The 17,250-nt window shown below is 35.9% G+C and overlaps 1 protein-coding gene and 1 long non-coding RNA gene across 6 annotated transcripts in view; one reads left to right on the top strand and one right to left on the bottom strand.

Annotated features, from left to right (window-relative positions):
- LOC127412574 (iduronate 2-sulfatase-like) overlaps nucleotides 1–17,250 on the top strand; it is a 74,707-nt gene that overhangs the window by 21,860 nt on the left and 35,597 nt on the right. For 3 of the 5 annotated variants that reach the window (XR_007892454.1, XM_051649039.1, XM_051649037.1), the window contains exons 2-8: nucleotides 2,125–2,302; nucleotides 5,058–5,146; nucleotides 5,682–5,882; nucleotides 5,964–6,134; nucleotides 7,603–7,729; nucleotides 8,441–8,614; nucleotides 10,286–10,642. Coding sequence is in view for 4 of the 5 variants with exons in the window: in XM_051649039.1 (XP_051504999.1) it covers nucleotides 2,125–2,302; nucleotides 5,058–5,146; nucleotides 5,682–5,882; nucleotides 5,964–6,134; nucleotides 7,603–7,729; nucleotides 8,441–8,614; nucleotides 10,286–10,642 (1,297 nt within the window). In the remaining variant the exon portion in view is untranslated. Of the gene's footprint in view, nucleotides 1–1,630; nucleotides 2,016–2,124; nucleotides 2,303–5,057; nucleotides 5,147–5,681; nucleotides 5,883–5,963; nucleotides 6,135–7,602; nucleotides 7,730–8,440; nucleotides 8,615–10,285; nucleotides 11,277–17,250 lie in introns of those variants that run through there. The other 2 variants (XM_051649038.1, XM_051649036.1) reach the window with 2 other exon arrangements.
- Nucleotides 244–928, bottom strand: LOC127412579 (uncharacterized). Its single transcript, XR_007892456.1, has 3 exons — nucleotides 835–928; nucleotides 615–700; nucleotides 244–510 (listed from the first exon to the last, which is right to left on the bottom strand). It is a non-coding gene; the product is annotated as an uncharacterized LOC127412579 (long non-coding RNA).

Genomic DNA, 17,250 nt, shown 5'->3' with positions numbered 1-17,250 from the left:
CATGCTTGAGGTTAATGATTATTTCACCAACTTTTCTTTGAAACCTTTATTTGATTTTTTTGTTCTGTTTTGTTTGAATCTATTTTGTTTTGTGTTTGCTTTGTCAATATGTTTTTTGGAGTATTTGACATGTCACCTTTGTAAAACGACCTTGAGTATTTGAAAGGCGCCATATAATATATATGTTTTTCATGGAATGTTGACACATCTCCATATAATCTATAAGTCAGCCTTGAACCTTTTCTTATGTGCAAGCCTAAGTGCATGTCCTGATTTTCAAAAAGAACAGACCTGTTCCTCTTACCAACCTTCATAAGGCCGAAGCCATTGCCATGATCACCCCACCTATCTTTAAGTATGGCTCGGCTCCAGCTCTCGACTCTCTGGATATGATGGCAGCAATCACGGCTGGGTCCATCTTCTTTGCTTTGCCAACTTTGGTGATCATACCCTTGTATTTCTTTATCTGGGCCAGATCGTGCTCAGCCAGTTTTTTGGAGGCTTCAACACCTTTAACAAGAATAAATATTTGTTAACGTATATAGCGCAAAGCCTACATATTTAGAAAATGTGTTAACTGGAACAAAAGTGACAAGTGAGTTAAGCAATCATACCCTTTACGGTTGTCCTTCAGTGCTGTAATTTCTGATTTATCGATGGTGTCCATTTTCATGATGTCTCCAAATATGTTACCTGAAGCCTTATGAGGTCATCAATAATTTATTTATAAAATAATAATTAATAATAATTATGCGCTGCTATACTTATTCAAAATGCTCTTCATTATTTGGACAGTATCATATTATCGTTATTCAGCATAAAATAAAAACTTACCCATACTGTTGCCTCAGAACTGCTGTGACAGTGCAAATCTCTTGTGAGGAACCTTGTTACTAGTTCAGACACCTTAACGGTTTGAGTTTAAATAATGGGAGAGATACACAAGGTGAAATAAATAGGTGAAAATAAAGATTAGGCAAGGTAAGGCAGTTGGGAAATTAAAGGGGTTTACATGTGCATAATACTGAAGAAGAGAAATAAAGACATATGAAAGTCAAATTTTAAATAATTTAAGAATAAAAAAGAATACATTAAGAAAATGGAATACATTTTTTTTTATTTAAAATACAATAAAACAAATAATAAGGAAAGAAAAAGTGGTAACACTTTACTATAAGCTTTCATTCATTCACATTATGCATTAGATATCATGAACTACCAATGAACAACATATTTTTTTACAGCATTTATTAATCTTTGTTAATGTTAGTTAATAAAAATGCAATTGTTCATTGTTAGTTCATAGTACATTAATTAATGCACAAACTTAACTTTTGATTTTAAAAATGTATTAGCCTGCAATATGTTGACCCAAGATTAATAAATGCTGTAAAAATACTGTTCACTGTTAGTTCATATTAACTAATGTTGTTAACTATTGTTAACATTGAACTTTATTGTAAAGTGTTACCGAATTTTTAAGTACACTGATATGTTTTCAGTTTAGATTTTAATGATTAACTGATGACTAATTGATTAAATTAAACAGACTGAATATCAACAAACAATGTTATTAATAAACAACTTGCCTACAATGCTGTGCAGACCGAGATGAAAACGTGTACTGTCACTTTAAGAGCAGACCCAAGAGCTAATATGATTAGGGGCGTGTCTTGAAAACCAGGAAACAAAACACTAAAAGTAACCGAACATGATGGAGAACACAAAATCAAAATGCTGATACGATAGTATTAAATATTCGCAGTATCTTCGCGTCATTCCTGCAGGATATTGATATAATGTTTGAAAATACGCAAATGTGGTTGCCTGTTGTGATTTTATACCTTTTGGAACAGAATGTTTTTGCAATAGATAATAAACGCCTTAACATCTTGTACTTAATTGCGGATGATTTAAGACCAACTTTAGGCTGCTACTCTGATCCAGTGGTCAAGTCACCGAACATTGATCAACTTGCATCTATGAGCACAGTGTTTTATAACGCATATGCACAGGTATGTGTTATTATTGGGCATCAAAGACATAAACATGCGCGAGAATGATTATATATCAAGATTTATTTGTAAGTTACTGATGCACACCTGTCATTATGTTCTCTTGAAGCAAGCTGTTTGTGGACCTAGTAGGGTGTCTTTCCTAACAAGCAGAAGGCCAGACACCACAAAGCTGTATGATTTCAATTCCTACTGGAGAGTTCATGCAGGAAACTACACTACACTTCCCCAATACTTCAAGTCTAATGGATACACCACTTTATCAGTGGGCAAAGTTTTCCATCCAGGTAACTAGACTAAGTGCAGTGGATTAGTTTAGCTTTATTGTGTTTGACTCATTGATTGTATAAGTGGCTTTCTATGATAGCTATTTTTACGAACATTTCTAGTTTTTGTATAATTCTTATTCATTCATATAAAACATGGTATATTCATACTTTTAAATATTGATATATACCACGAGACTGTTTGGTCATGCAAATGTTCACTCACTACATATAAAAACTGTTGGCCCACGGATTTGAGTCTGGCCTGTGTCATGTCCTGAGCCCATTCCTCCTCTCTCACCCCTACATTCCTGGCTACTCTATACTGTCCTACAAATAGAGGGAGAAAAGTCAAAAAAGTATATATATATATATATATATATATATATATATATATATATATATAAACCACCTAATAGTAGTATTAGGTAACCACCTAAAACATATGCTTTTTTTTTTTTAATATACATACATAACAATATATAAATACAGAATACATTTGAAGTCAGAAGATTACAAACCCAAGAAGATTAAAACATTTTTTAACCACTCCACAGATTTAATATTAGCAAACTGTAATTTTGGCAAGTCGTTTAGGACATCTACTTTGTGCATGACACGAGTAATTTAATAATTGTTTACAGACAGATTGTTTCACTTTTAATTGACTATATCACTATTCCAGTGAGTCAGAAGTTTACATACACTAAGTTAACTGTGCCTTTAAGCAGCTTGGAAAATTCCAGAAAATCATGTCAAACCTTTAGACGTTTAGCCAATTAGCTTCTGATAGGAGGTGTAATGAATTGGAGGTGTACCTGTGGATGTATTTTAAGGCCTACCTTCAAACTCAGTGCCATTTTGCTTGACATCATGGGAAAATCAAAAGAAATCAGCCAAGACCTCAGAAAAAAAAATTGTGGACCTTCACAATTCTGGTTCGTCCTTGGGAGCAATAGTACGCAAATATAAACGTCATGGGACCATGCAGTTATCGAACCGCTCGGGAAGAAGACGCATTCTGTCTCCTGGAGATGAATGTAGTTTGGTGCGAAAAGTGCAAATCAATTCCAGAACAACAGCAAAGGACCTTGTGAAGATGCTGGAGGAAACAGGTAGACAAGTATCTATATCCACAGTAAAACGAGTCCTATATCGACATAACCTGAAAGGCTGCTCAGCAAGGAGGAAGCCACTGCTCCAAAACTGCCATAAAAAAGCTAGACTACAGTTTGCAAGTGCACATGGGGACAAAGATCTTATGTTTTGGAGAAATGTCCTCTGGTCTGATGAAACAAAAATGGAACTGGCCATAATGACCATCGTTATGTTTGGAGGAAAAAGGGTGAGGCTTGCAAGCCAAAGAACACCATCCCAACCGTGAATCATGGGGGTGGCAGCATCATGTTGTGGGGGTGCTTTGCTGCAGGAGGGACTGGTGCACTTCACAAAATAGATGGAATCATGAGGAAGGAAAATTATGTGGATATATTGAAGCAACATCTCAAGACATCAGCCATGAAGTTAAAGCTCAGTCGCAAATGGGTCTTCCAAATGCACAATGACCCCAAGCATACCTCCATTTTGTGGCAAAATGGCTTAAGGACAACAAAGTCAAGGTATTGGAGTGGCCATCACAAAGCCCTGACCTCATCCGATAGAAAATTTGTGGGCAGAACTGAAAAAGCATGTGCGAGCAAGGAGGCCTACAAACCTGACTCAGTTACACCAGTTCTGTCTGGAGGAATGGGCCAAAATTCCAGCAACTTATTGTGAGAAGCTTCTGCAATGCTACCAAAACTAACAAGGAGTATGTAAACTTCTGACCCACTGGGAATGTGATGAAAGTAAGAAAAGCTGAAATAAATAGTTCTCTCTACTATTATTCTGACATTTCACATTCATAAAATAAAGTAGTGATCCTAACTGACCTAAGACAGGGAATGTTTTCTATGATTAAATGTCAGGAATTGTGAAAAACTGAGTTTAAATGTATTTGGCTAAGGAGTATGTAAACTTCTGACTTCAACTGTATATATTAGGACTGGGAGATTTAATGCGTTAATTTCCGCAATTAATAGTTGACTGTTTAATGGGTTAAACATTCTTTTTTTAAATCTCTCCGCAAGAGAGACCCAGCGTGTGCGCGATAGAGACTGAACAGCAGCAAGAGAAAGTAATAGTTTTGAGATTTTAAACTTCAGCAAATTAAACAGCATTCAGTTTGTTTTGTATCTGTATGTATAGTGCCTAATAATGCATTGGCTATGTACACTTAAGTTTATCTTGCCAACAAAGCTTGATATGAATTGAATCTGCCCATTTGATCCTATTATTAAAAAAGTTCACTGGAAAATGGCAGAAGATTTTGCTGATTTTTAATTACAGCATGTCAACTGATTTTATGGCATGTATACATATACTTGAATCAAAGATTTATAATTGTAAAAATGTTTGTAATAACTCTAATATATTTCAACATATTTATATTTAAATGAAGTAAATGATGACTAACCAATTTCTTGCGAGATCTTTGATACAAGATATGAAGAAAATATATTTATGATTATATTTTAATGTTCCATGTACCATGATCACAGAAAATTGTGCGATTTAATTTTTTTTTTAATCGATTCACAGCCTATATTATATATATGCGTAATGTATTGAAAATATTTTTTTATTTGTCAGCTGTCCAAATGTGTCCTTTTCCATGTTAACGGTCTTGTATGATGTTAAGCTAATAATGTTTCTCTTTTATGTGCTTGTCCTAAAGGCATTGCCTCCAACCACTCGGATGATTACCCGTACAGCTGGTCTGTACCGCCGTATCATCCACCCTCTTTTAAATATGAAAAGAGGAAGGTCAGTGTGTGTGTGTGTGTGTGTGTGTGTGTGTTTGTGTGTGTATAGGTGCACACACTTCTACCCCAATGTCTGTGCTTTCAAACACATGCAGTATTGGAAATATAATGCAGAGAAACTTAAATAACTTAGTAAATTGATGATAGTCGCAAAGTCAAAAATATCAAGCAGATGAAAGTGTATGTATAAGGTTGGTTTTATTCCTGGGTCTCATTTTGAAGTCATACTAGACTCTTTGTACGTCCTTGTCTGAATCTTCCCCTTAAGTTTTAAAGAATTCTGACATATGCCTGTTAACCTGCTACTCAACTGAGGTCTTGTTAAACTTTTTTTAAGGATCTGCTTTGGATGGCTTAAGAAAGTATGGTATTCTCAAATGTCACATGATGTTTAAAAAAAAAAAAAAAAAAATTACATAGCTTAGCATAATTATGCTTAAAGTAGTTTATGTTTGAAATCGTGGTGCATACCTCTTAGAAGTATTTTTCTACATGATTCTGATGTTTATTTCCAGTATTTCATGTTTATCTGTTAGGTTTGTAAAAACAAAGATGGCACAATGCACAGTAATTTGCTGTGTCCAGTGGATGTGTCAGAGATGCCTTTAGGAACTCTTCCTGATATGGAGAATACAGCAGAGGCCATACGACTGCTGGAGTCTATGAAAGGCTCTAAGAATCCATTCTTCCTGGCGGTAGGCTTCTATAAGCCACATATTCCTTTCAGAATCCCACGGGTATGTACTTTACACAATAAAAAAAAATGACTTACTATATGGAAGTCTGTCTGTAATCTGAAATGTATTACTTTGTAATAGGAGTATCTAAAGCTCTATCCTGTTGAAAGCATGACACTGGCTCCAGACCCTGATGTTCCTAAGAAGCTTCCCGATGTGGCATACAACCCTTGGACTGACATCCGCAAAAGGGAAGACGTTAAGGCTTTAAATCTGAGCTTTCCGTATGGCCCCATTCCTAAAGATTTTCAGGTACAGCACACAAAAAAAACAGGAGTTGGACTACTCTGAAGCCTTATCAAGAATATTTCACCCAAAATTCTAAGTAAAGAAAGATATTTTGCTTAAAGAAAATAAGCCTGTTTTCAGGACCAACGATGTTTTGCATTGTGACATTATTTTCATGACAATTAAGAATATTTCCCTCCAATTATCATTACTGTAATGCTGTAAAAAAGATATATATAATTTAAATTGCAAAGTATTGATACATCATGTTAGTATTGTTGTACTGCCTTTAAATTATGTGGATTAAAAAGAAAATAGACATTGTTACCGGGCAGGTTCATTCTCATTAGTAATCTCTATATCTAATGATAATTACAAACAAATTGAAAAGTAATGAGAATTGGGGGTAAAATGTGCTTAATTGTCATGAAAGTTATGTCACCATGCAAAAAAAAAAATAAAAAAATTAATGATCCTAAAATAAGCTTAATTTTTTAAATGCAAAATGTGGTGAAATATGACCCAGAGATTCACCCATACAACAATCAGTTCAATCTATTTTGAGCCCTTCTTCTTTTTAAATTGAGAAAATTAGTTTTGAATTGAATAGTGATTTTACATAAAGGAATATTCTGAGTTCAATACAAGTTTAGCTCAATCGACAACATTTGTGGCATAGTGTTGATTACCACAAAAATAAATTTCGACTCGTCCCTCGTTTTCTTTTAAGATGGCAAAAATCAAGGTTCCAGGTACTTACAATGGAAGTGAATGGGGCCAATGTTTTAAGGGGTTTAAAGACAGAAATGTGACGCTTATAATTTTATAAAAGCACTTATATTATTTCTTTTGATTTGATTTGTATGATTTGAGTTGTAAAGTTGTTTAAATTGTCATTTCTATGGTCGTTTTAGGGTTTACGGCATTACGTCGTCACGTCGTCATGGCAACGAAGTTGTAAAATTGGATGTAACTTTACATAGAAAAGGTTAGTAAGCGATTTTATCACACTAATATCATGTTAACACACATTATTCACATATTTTGGCTATAATTTTAAAACAGTGAATATTTGAATGTTTACGGATTGGCCCCATTCACCTCCATAGTAGGTGCCTCACTGTAACCCAGATTTTTATTTCTTTTTTTAAAAAAGGAGGGACAAGTCGAAATAAATTTTTGTGGTAATCAACATTATGCCACAAATGCTGTTAATTGAGCTTAACTTGTAGTGAACCCAGAATATTCCTTTAACGGATACTAATTTGTATCCTTTATGGAGTTATTGTATGAAGTTAATGCCCAGTGACTAGTTCAGTTTTCCTGAATTTTTACTGAAGAAGGTTTTCAAATAAAGCTCGGCTATTGCAAAGTGTTACATGGTAGTCTAGTGCTTGGCTTAGGGCCCTAGGCCTCTAAAGGCCCTAGTTTCAAACCTCAAACCCAGTTTCTTTTAAAATGCAAAATTATGTTTTTCCCCTCATGTTTTTAGTTGCAGATTCGACAACACTACTTTGCCTCAGTGTCATACATGGATGCTCAAGTCGGAAACATTTTGCATGCCCTTGATGATCTCGGCCTTACCAATGACACCATCATAGTGTTCAGCTCAGATCACGGTTTGTTCTGTGGAGTTCTATTAATTCACCCTGTTGTTTTCAAGTAACTTCCACTAGATGGCAGTATTGAAGCATTTGGTTTGTATTAAATTTCAGATTTTCACAGTCTGCTCTGTGAGCTTCTATAATGTAGTATTAGTGGTGTTTGGTAAGGCAAGCTTCACTATTACTATTGCTCATACTTAAAGTCAGGGACTTGAGGAAACTATAAAACATAAATATTAATTTCGGCATTTAACCTGTCCCGCACCGTTTGTGCTACAGAATGGAATTATACCTCAGATTGTGGGGTCTGTTACGGAGAGGTGTGCTATTACTTTAAGTAATCAGACTTAAGGTTTTCATCTGGTAGATGATAAAATGACTGAAAAGAAAAATTTCATAAGAGTTCAGCCATTTTTGGGAACTAGAATATTACAGAGATTAGGGACCAGTAAGCTTAACTTGGCCTGTTAGCAACCACCCAGAACATCCTAGCAACCAAACACTGAAAACACTGTTTTTTGCATGGGCAAGCAATTCTTTTTTTTTTTTTTTGGTTTGGCAAATTGATGCTGCAAACATGTGTGCAGTCCATTAAATAGCTCTAATACTAGTTTGTTGGATTCATTCATCAGGTCACATTTATGTAATGGCCTAATCTTGTGCCAAGACCGTTTGGAATGTTCATTGTGATTCTGAGTCATTTTCTCATGTTTAACTCTTTCTTAGGTTGGTCATTAGGGGAACATGGTGAGTGGGCCAAATACAGCAACTTTGATGTGGCCACCCGAGTGCCATTGATCGTGTATAGGCCAGGTGTGACCTCATCTTTCCCTCGGCCTGGGGAGAAGATATTCCCCTTCATCGATGTGTTTCAGAGCACACGGGGGCATTTTGGCAAAGGTAACGTTACTCAAAACAGCTGTCAACATGTGAAGACAGCGGGATCCTTCTTGAGAATCTGAGGCTCCAACTGAAGTCACTCAAGCAAATCAACTCTCTGGAAAAGATATTATGGCTGAAGTATCGGTCCATTTAGAGCTTTGAAATGTGTTTAGTTTTGAAGTTATTTGTGCAATACCAAGGTCTGATTGATAGTGTAGTGCTCACATACACTTGCAGTCAAATGTTTGGATGCACTTGAATAAATTTGTTTCTCATGATTTTTAAAACCCTTATCTAAAGGCTTGTGATTAAATGTATTGACTAAATATTTTTCTCCTATAGAGATATTGATATAGCAATAAATATGTTCGGAGACAGACCGACCTGAGATTAAGTGATAATATGCTTCGAAACCACAAGTCAGTGTGATTTAAACGTAATTTTTTTTCTTTAAATTGTGTTGATCGCTGAATTCTCAGTGAAAAACTACATTACCCATAATCCTAAAGAGAAAACCACCAATCAGAGAACTCACTGTTACCATCAAAACGGGAATGGAGTGCAACAGTGCTCGCCCACTTTTTCAGCCGTCTTAGTTCCGGAAGTATTTTTCCCTTAATTTTTTCCATAGGGATTTCTTAAAATCCTTCATAAAAGCATTCTAAGCCATGTACCAAAACAACCAGCTCCGAGCTATTTGAAAATCGGTCAAAAAGACGAAAGTTCAAGACTGTATACTTACGCCTTTAATGAGGGAATGAACTACGATCCCATGAAGCATTGCGAATGAAGTAATCAAATTTAAAAATGATGGAAATATATAAAATAAATTCAGATATTTGCAAATATATAAATAGTTTGAGAGTGTAGGAATGCCAACTCGATTCACTCATTTACAGTGTGTCATTAAAGTGGGCGGTCGCTGCTGAGCTTGTTTGGTGCACTTTGTTGTCCGCACTTCTCTGATTGGTGGATCTTTCTCTTTAGGATCATGGGTAATGTAGTTCTTCACCAGGAATTCCGCTATTACACACGATTTCCCAAAAATTACATTGAAATAACATGGACTGATGGCTTTAACAGAAGCAAATACAATTGTGTAACAACCTCAGAGTTCGCGGCAGGTCTGTCTTTAAAGGTTTATAAATTATAGTGAAAAATTAAACATCAGTGGAAAAATTAAAGGGATTTTTACTTTCAGAACCCAACTGTTGCACTCTGTTACAGCAGCTGCCCACTCTCATATAGCATTGCGAATGACATCGAGTAAGTCTCCCTAAACTCTCAAAAAATGTATACATTTGTATATATTTTAATTTTTTGGAAAATACTTTCGAGAAGCCTTATTCACACCAAACTTGATATGGTTAACATTAAAGTAAAAAAAAAAATGTGCAGACCATTTTTAAGTACCTATCTGATGCTGCTATATTATGATCCTCTTAAAGAGTTCAGATACCAAAATTGTTTGCCATCCGTACAGTTTGATATTTTGGAGTCGATGTGAAGAAGTTCATTGAGATGCTGTTTCATTTATTGAAAATCTCGTTGTGCATGCTTTTGGTGCCAAAAATTCGGACTTGCTGTAAACACTATCTCTTATTGCATTGCAATCTGTACACTGCAATCTGTATCTCACAATCATAAATGCATTCAGATCATGTTTTTTTTTTTTTGTGTGTGTTTTAGGTCAAGGGGTCGAGAGTGTGGTGGAACTTGTGGATATATTCCCCACGCTGTCAAACCTGGCAGGGCTGCGTCCTCTCCGCCGCTGTCCCTCTCAATCCTTTAAGATTGAGCTGTGCACGGAGGGCTCCAACCTGGCCTATCTCATCCGTTACCCACATAGAGAGCACAGCAGGGAGGCCTACTCATTCAGCCAGTACCCTCGGCCATCTGACTCTATCCAAGAGAACTCTGACCTGCCTGACCTAGCCGACATCCGCATCATGGGCTACTCCATTCGCTCCACTGACTATCGGTTCACCGTATGGGTGGGCTTTGACCCCCTCCACTGTCAACCTAACATGACGGACTTCCATGCAGGTGAGCTATACCTCTTGGCTGAAGACCCAGGACAGGACAATAATTTGTTTGATGAATTTGACAGTGCAAAGGTATTGTATAAGCTTGGAATGCTGCCGTCATGGTCAGAGAGCTTAAAGCAACATGTATCTCAGCAATGGTTTAAAGGGATTCTTTGATTAGTTTGTCATAATATGGCCATCAAGGGAAAATTCTGTTGTATTTCAAGGAATATTACATAGCCTTTAAGGTCAGTGTAGGACATTAAGGTAAATTATAGAAGCCTGATTTGCACTTAGAGATGAGTTTGTCCTATTTTAATTATTACCGTTCCTTTAAAAAGGACCTTCAAACGTTGTTACCTCACTCTCAGATTGTTACAACAACAACAAAAAAGATTTTTGGACTGTTTTGGCCCATTTTTCTTCTAAAGCACCCGTCCAACATCTTGATGGAATAAAAAGTGAATTTTCTCACTTAATTCTGATTGGTCAATCATGGCATTTTGCAGTCAAATACTTTTGTTTAATGACTGCTGAACTGTGTAATTGACAATTCTCCCAGAAAAGCAATTTCTTGGCTAGTTTTATGTCTTTTGTACATCTTTGCGGTTTCATTCTTTTCACATAATAAAATAATTACTATTTTATGCCCACTTATGTATTCAATTTACACTTTGCATCCACGTCCTGATCCCCCTGATCATTATTTTGAGATAATTACCAACTTTACCAACTGTATATAAATATCATCTGTATATACAGTACATACATATGATAATATTAACAGGTAATATGATAATGTTTTCATTGACTTGATTTGCAAGGAAATGATGTAACGTTGAGTAAAATGACAAATTAGTTTAATTAAAAGGAATATTGCAGATTCAATAGAAGTTCAGTCGACAGCATTTGTGGCATAATGTTGATTACCACAAAAAATTATTTAGACTCGTCCCTCCTTTAAAAAAAAAACAGAAATCGAGGTTACAGTGAGGCACTTACAATGGAAGTGAATGGGGCCAATTTTTTAAGGGGTTTAAAGGCAGAAATGTGAAGTTTTTAATTATATAAAAGCACTTTGTTAAAACTCATGTATTATTTGAGCTGTAAAGTTGTTTAAATCATAATTTTTACTGTGGTTTTAGGTTTTTAGGGTTTGTTGACATTGTCATGGCAACAAAGTTGTAAAATTGGCTATTACACAGAAAATGTTAGTAAGCAATTTATCACACTAAAACCATGTTAACATGCATATTGTTTGTCTTGTGGCTATTCTTTTAAATCTGAGTATTTTAATGTTTACAGATTGGCCCCATTCACTTCCATTGTAAGTGCCTCACTGGAACTCGGATTTAAAAGAAATTTTTTTTTTAAAGAAAAGTAGGGCAAGTCAAAATACATTTTTGTGGTAATCAATGTTATGCCACAAATGCTGTCGATTGAGCTTAACTTGTATTGAACCTGGAATATTCCTTTAAATCTTAGAGAAATAGAAAGCTCTGCTCAGACAACACTCTGCTTTAGCAATTTGTCAGGTCACTAAGTCATAATTGTATTTTGTCTTGGAGGCCGACGGAGACTCTACCAGCTTTAAGCAATTGTTTTCCAAGACAGTGTGATGAAAATCAACTTAAATGTAAAATTTAAAGTTAAGGTAATTAGATGCTTAACCCTTGTGCTGTCTTTACATTTTGTACCTAATTTGGTCTTCCCGGTCAAAAATGACCGGCCTATAAAAAATTCCTTATAAATCTCTCATTATGATGTATTATCACCAAAAATTGGATTAGATCCTTTTGTCAGCTCGATTTCTTTCAATTAGGACAGGTTTTGTATTTCTGTTTGGAACTTATTAATCGTAGGCCTCATTGACCTGAGCTTATGCACCTAATTTCTGAGTGAAAAAAAGCATTATTTGTGGATAATTTTTCAATATTAAATAAATTATGAAAACATGCTGTACAATATATCACACTAGTGTGATTTAATGTTTAAACAGGAAGTTTGTTTTGAAAAACGTTAATTTAGTAAATTGCACAAAGTCACACTTGTGGTGTTCCTGGTCAAAAATGACTGGTCTATTAAGTCTCTCATTATGCTATATTATCACCAAATATTGGATTAGATCTTTTTGTCAACTTGTTTTGTTTCAATAAGCACAGATTTTGTATTTCTTTTAGGAGCTTACTGATCGTAGGACTCCTTGACCTGAGCTTATGCACCTAATTTTTGAGTGAAAAAAGCATTATTTGTGGATAATTTTGGCAATATAAAATAAAATATGAAACCATGCTGTACTATATATATCATAATAAATAATAAATATATATATATATATATATATATATCACACTAGTGTGCTTTTATGTTTAACAGGGAATTTTGTTGTGAAGTCGTCATTTTTATTTGTATAGCACCTTTCACAACACACATCGTTTCAAAGCAGCTTTACAGAAAATCATGCATTAACAGAAAATGAAACTCTAATATCTATAATGTCTTTGTCATCATTGTGTAGTTTGATAAAATAAGATTGTGAATTGTGTTTAAAAATAAGTAATTACATAATAATTGCATTTAAATCCCAGTGAGCAAGCCGAAGGCGACTGTGGCAAGGAACACAAAACTCCATAAGATGTTGGTTAATGGAGAACAATGACCTTGGGAGAAACCAGGCTCACTGTGGGAGCCAGTTCCCATCTGGCTAACATCATGAATATAATGCCAATATTACTTATGTATAGTGCAAGTCATGGTTTAAAATGATTAAACTAAGTATGTGTTAGGGGTCAGTGTTTAAACAAAGATTTTGTATGAACTGTAAGATTAATGACTAATGTCTTTGAAGTCCATCCTGGATTAACTGTGGAAGTTCACATAGATGCATTGTCCTTGTTAGTTGGCTGATGAAGGGTTTTGTTGGCAATTAATTGATAGTCTGTGTATTCCATTATAAGAGTGTAGTCCATCATTAGACCGAGGTGATGCAGACAGAGATCAGTGAGGTGCATCGCAGTTCAACCAGCTGGTAATTTCGTTGAGGTCTATCCTAAGTCCAAGGTTCAGGCAATGGCATATGATGTATCCCATGTCTTATGGTTGGAGTTGGCATCAGTTCATCCTCTGGAGTCCTTCGTAATAGACTGAAGTGATGTTTGGCTGGCATCGGCTGCTATTAGTCATCACTCTGAGACACGTAGCAGTGGAGTCCAACACGAAGCAGGAATGGAACTGGATCCAGCTGGTTCTGGTGACCTCAGGATAGGAGTCCCAAGGTTGAGACAGGGAAACAAATAGAATAATATTAGCATAGATGCCATTCAATTTATTGCAGAGTTATAAATCATGATCAGTGTTTCTGGTTTCTGGATCCGGCAGACCTAACTAAAGCAGCCTAATTGTTGAAGGATACATTAGGTGTATGCCTGGCTAAATCGATGAGTCTTTAGTCTAGACTTAAACTGAGTGAGTGTTTCTGCATCTCGAACAGTGTTAGGGAGACTATTCCATAGTTTAGGAGCCAAATATGAAAAGGATCTACCTCCTTTTGTGGATTTTGATATTCTAGGAACTATTAACAGGCCAGAATTTTGTGATCGTAATGAACGTGATGGAATATAGCATGGTAGAAGGTCACTTAATTACTGTGGAGCTAGACCATTCAAAGCTTTGTACATAGTTAACAGAATTTTAAAATTAATACGAAAGTTAATAGGTAGCCAATGTAACAATGAAAAAATGGGGCTAATATGATCATATTTCTTGGTTCTAGTCAGCATTCTGGCTGCTGCATTTTGAACCAATTGAAGTTTATTTATTGATCTTGCTGGACATCCTCCCAGTAATGCATTACAATAATCTAGTCTTGAGGTCATGAACGCATGAATTAGTTTTTCGGCATCAGCAACAGAGAGCATGTGTCGTAATTTAACAATATTTCTTAGGTGGAAGAATGTTGTTCTACAAACATTGGTAATTCGATTTTCAAAGGACAGATTGGTATCAATTATAACACCAAATTTCTTCGTTGTTGAAGACGATGTACCAATACATTCATTGAGAGTCAAATTATATTTTAGTTTTTAGAAGTTTTTGGTCCAATAATTAGTACCTCTGTTTTGTCGGAATTGAGCAGAAGGAAATTTCTGGCCATCCAATCTTTTATTTTATTCTCTAACCTTTTCAAGAGAATGTCATGATCTATCATGTCAAATGCAGTACTAAGATCTAAAAGCACTAGAAGTGAAATGCAGCCGCGATCAGATGATAAGAGCAAGTCATTTGTAACTCTGATAAGTGCAGTCTCTGTACTGTGATGGGGCCTAAATCCTGACTGAAATTGTTCTTATATACTATTTCTCTATAGAAATGAACATAGTTTGTAGGATACTACCTTTTTTACTATTTTCGACATAAACGGGAGATTTGAAATCGGTCTATAACTAGACAGTTCTCCAGGATCAAGTTGTGGCTTCTTAATAAGCGGTTTGATAACTGCCTAAATGTCCTAAGGATAGCGATGAGTTAATAATATTAAGAGGTTCTGAGATTACAGGGAATACCTCTTTTAAGAGCTTTGTTGGTATTGGATTTAACATGCATGTTGTGGCTTTTGATGTTTCGATAAGTTTTGTTAGCTCTTCATGACATATGACAGCGAAGTATTGAAGTTGCATGTGAGGAAAATTATGAGACACTGTTTTCTGAGGTACTGTGACAGATGATTGCATAATTCCAATTTTATTTCTGATTATTTAAATTTTATCAACAAAGAAATTCATTAAGTCATTACTCTTGTGCTGCGATGGAATATCTGGTTCAGTTGAGGCTTTATTCCTAACCAATTTAGCCACAATATTGAATAAACACTAGGATTGTTGTGGTTATTTTCTATGAGTTTGCTAAAATATGCTGACCTGGCAGCTTTTAGTGCCTGTCTGTAGCTACAGACACTATCCTTCCATTCACCGCGAAATACCTCTAATTCTGTATTCTTCCACTTGCACTCCATTTTCCGAGCTGCTCTCTTGAGAGCATGAGTGTGATCATTGTACCATGGTGCATGGCTTTTTTCTTTAATATTGTTTAATCGAAGGGGGGCGACACTATCAAGAGTGCTAGAGAAGACTGTATTTATATTTTCTGTTATTTCATCAAGTTCTTCTAGGCTTTGGGGCTTACTGAGTGTATGAGATAGATCTGGAAGATTATTAGTGAGGCTATCTTTAGTGGTCGAAAGAATAGTTCTAACTGAACGATAGCGTGGTGTTGATTGAGTAACATTAGCTGATCGCAGCAAACAAGAGACGAGATAATGATCTGAGATGTCATCGCTCTGCAGTAGAATTTATACACTGCGTGCACAATTATTAGGCAAGTGTGTATTCTGATCTTATCATTATTTCCATGCACATTTACCAACTCCAAACCATATAAACATAAATGCTTATTGGATTCAATCATTTTCAGGTGATATGTATTTGTGTAATGAGGGAGGGTGTGGCGAAAGTGACTAACACCTTATATCAAGGTGTGCATAATTATTAGGCAGCTTCATTACCTCAGGTAAAATGGGCCAAAAAAGAGATTTTAACTGACACTGAAAAGTCAAAAATTGTAAAATGTCTTTCAGACGGATGCAACACTCTTGAAATAGCTAAACTATTGAGGTGTGACCACTGGACAATCAAATGTTTTTTTGCGAATAGTCAACTGGGGTGCAAAAATGCATGGAGAAGAAAAGGTGTAAATTAACTGCAAAAGACTTGAGAAGAATTAAATGTGAAGCTATCAGGAACCCATTATCCTCCAGTGCCACCATATTCTAGAACTGCAACCTACCTGGTGTGTCCAGAAGTGCAAGGTCAAGTGCTCAGAGACATGGCCAAGGTCAAGAAGGCTGAAACACGACCACCACTGAATAAGATTCACAAGTTGAAGCATCAAGATTGGGCAAAGAAATACCTGAAGACTGATTTTTCAAAGGTTTTATGGACAGATTAAATGAGAGTGACTCTTGATGGACCAGATGGATGGGCCCGTGACTGGATCACTAACCACTTCGAGTCAGGCGCCAGCAAGGTGGAGGAGGGGTACTCGTATGGGTTGCTATCATTAAGGATGAGGTAGCTGGACCTTTTCGAGTTGAAGATGGACTGAAACTCAACTCCCAAACATACTGCCAGTTTCTGGAAAGCACTTTCTTCAAGCAGTGGTACAGGAAGAAGTCCTCAGCATTCAAGAAGGCCATGATCTTTATGCAGGACAATGCTCCATCACATGCATCCAAGTACTCCACTCCTTGGCTAGCCAGCAAGGGCCTCAAAGATGCCCAAATAATGACTTGGCCCCCTTCCTCACCTGACTTAAATCCTATTGAGAACTTGTGGGCCCTTCTCAAATGTAAGATTTACAGTGAAGGAAGACAATACACCTCTTTGAACAGCATTTGGGAGGCTGTGGTTGCTGCTTCAGCAAAAGTTGATCGTGAACAAATCAAGAAATTGACAGACTCCATGGATGGAAAAATTATGGCAGCTATTGAAAAGAAGGGCGGCTATATTGGCCACTGAATATTTTTAAAAGTCCAAAAATGTTATTTAATTGTAATTTTGTGTTACTTATTTG

Source organism: Myxocyprinus asiaticus, chromosome 22, assembly GCF_019703515.2.
Source record: "Myxocyprinus asiaticus isolate MX2 ecotype Aquarium Trade chromosome 22, UBuf_Myxa_2, whole genome shotgun sequence".
Taxonomy (NCBI): Eukaryota; Metazoa; Chordata; class Actinopteri; order Cypriniformes; family Catostomidae; genus Myxocyprinus; species Myxocyprinus asiaticus.
Note: the sequence above shows the minus strand (reverse complement) of the source record. Positions and strands in the feature narration are given on the sequence as shown.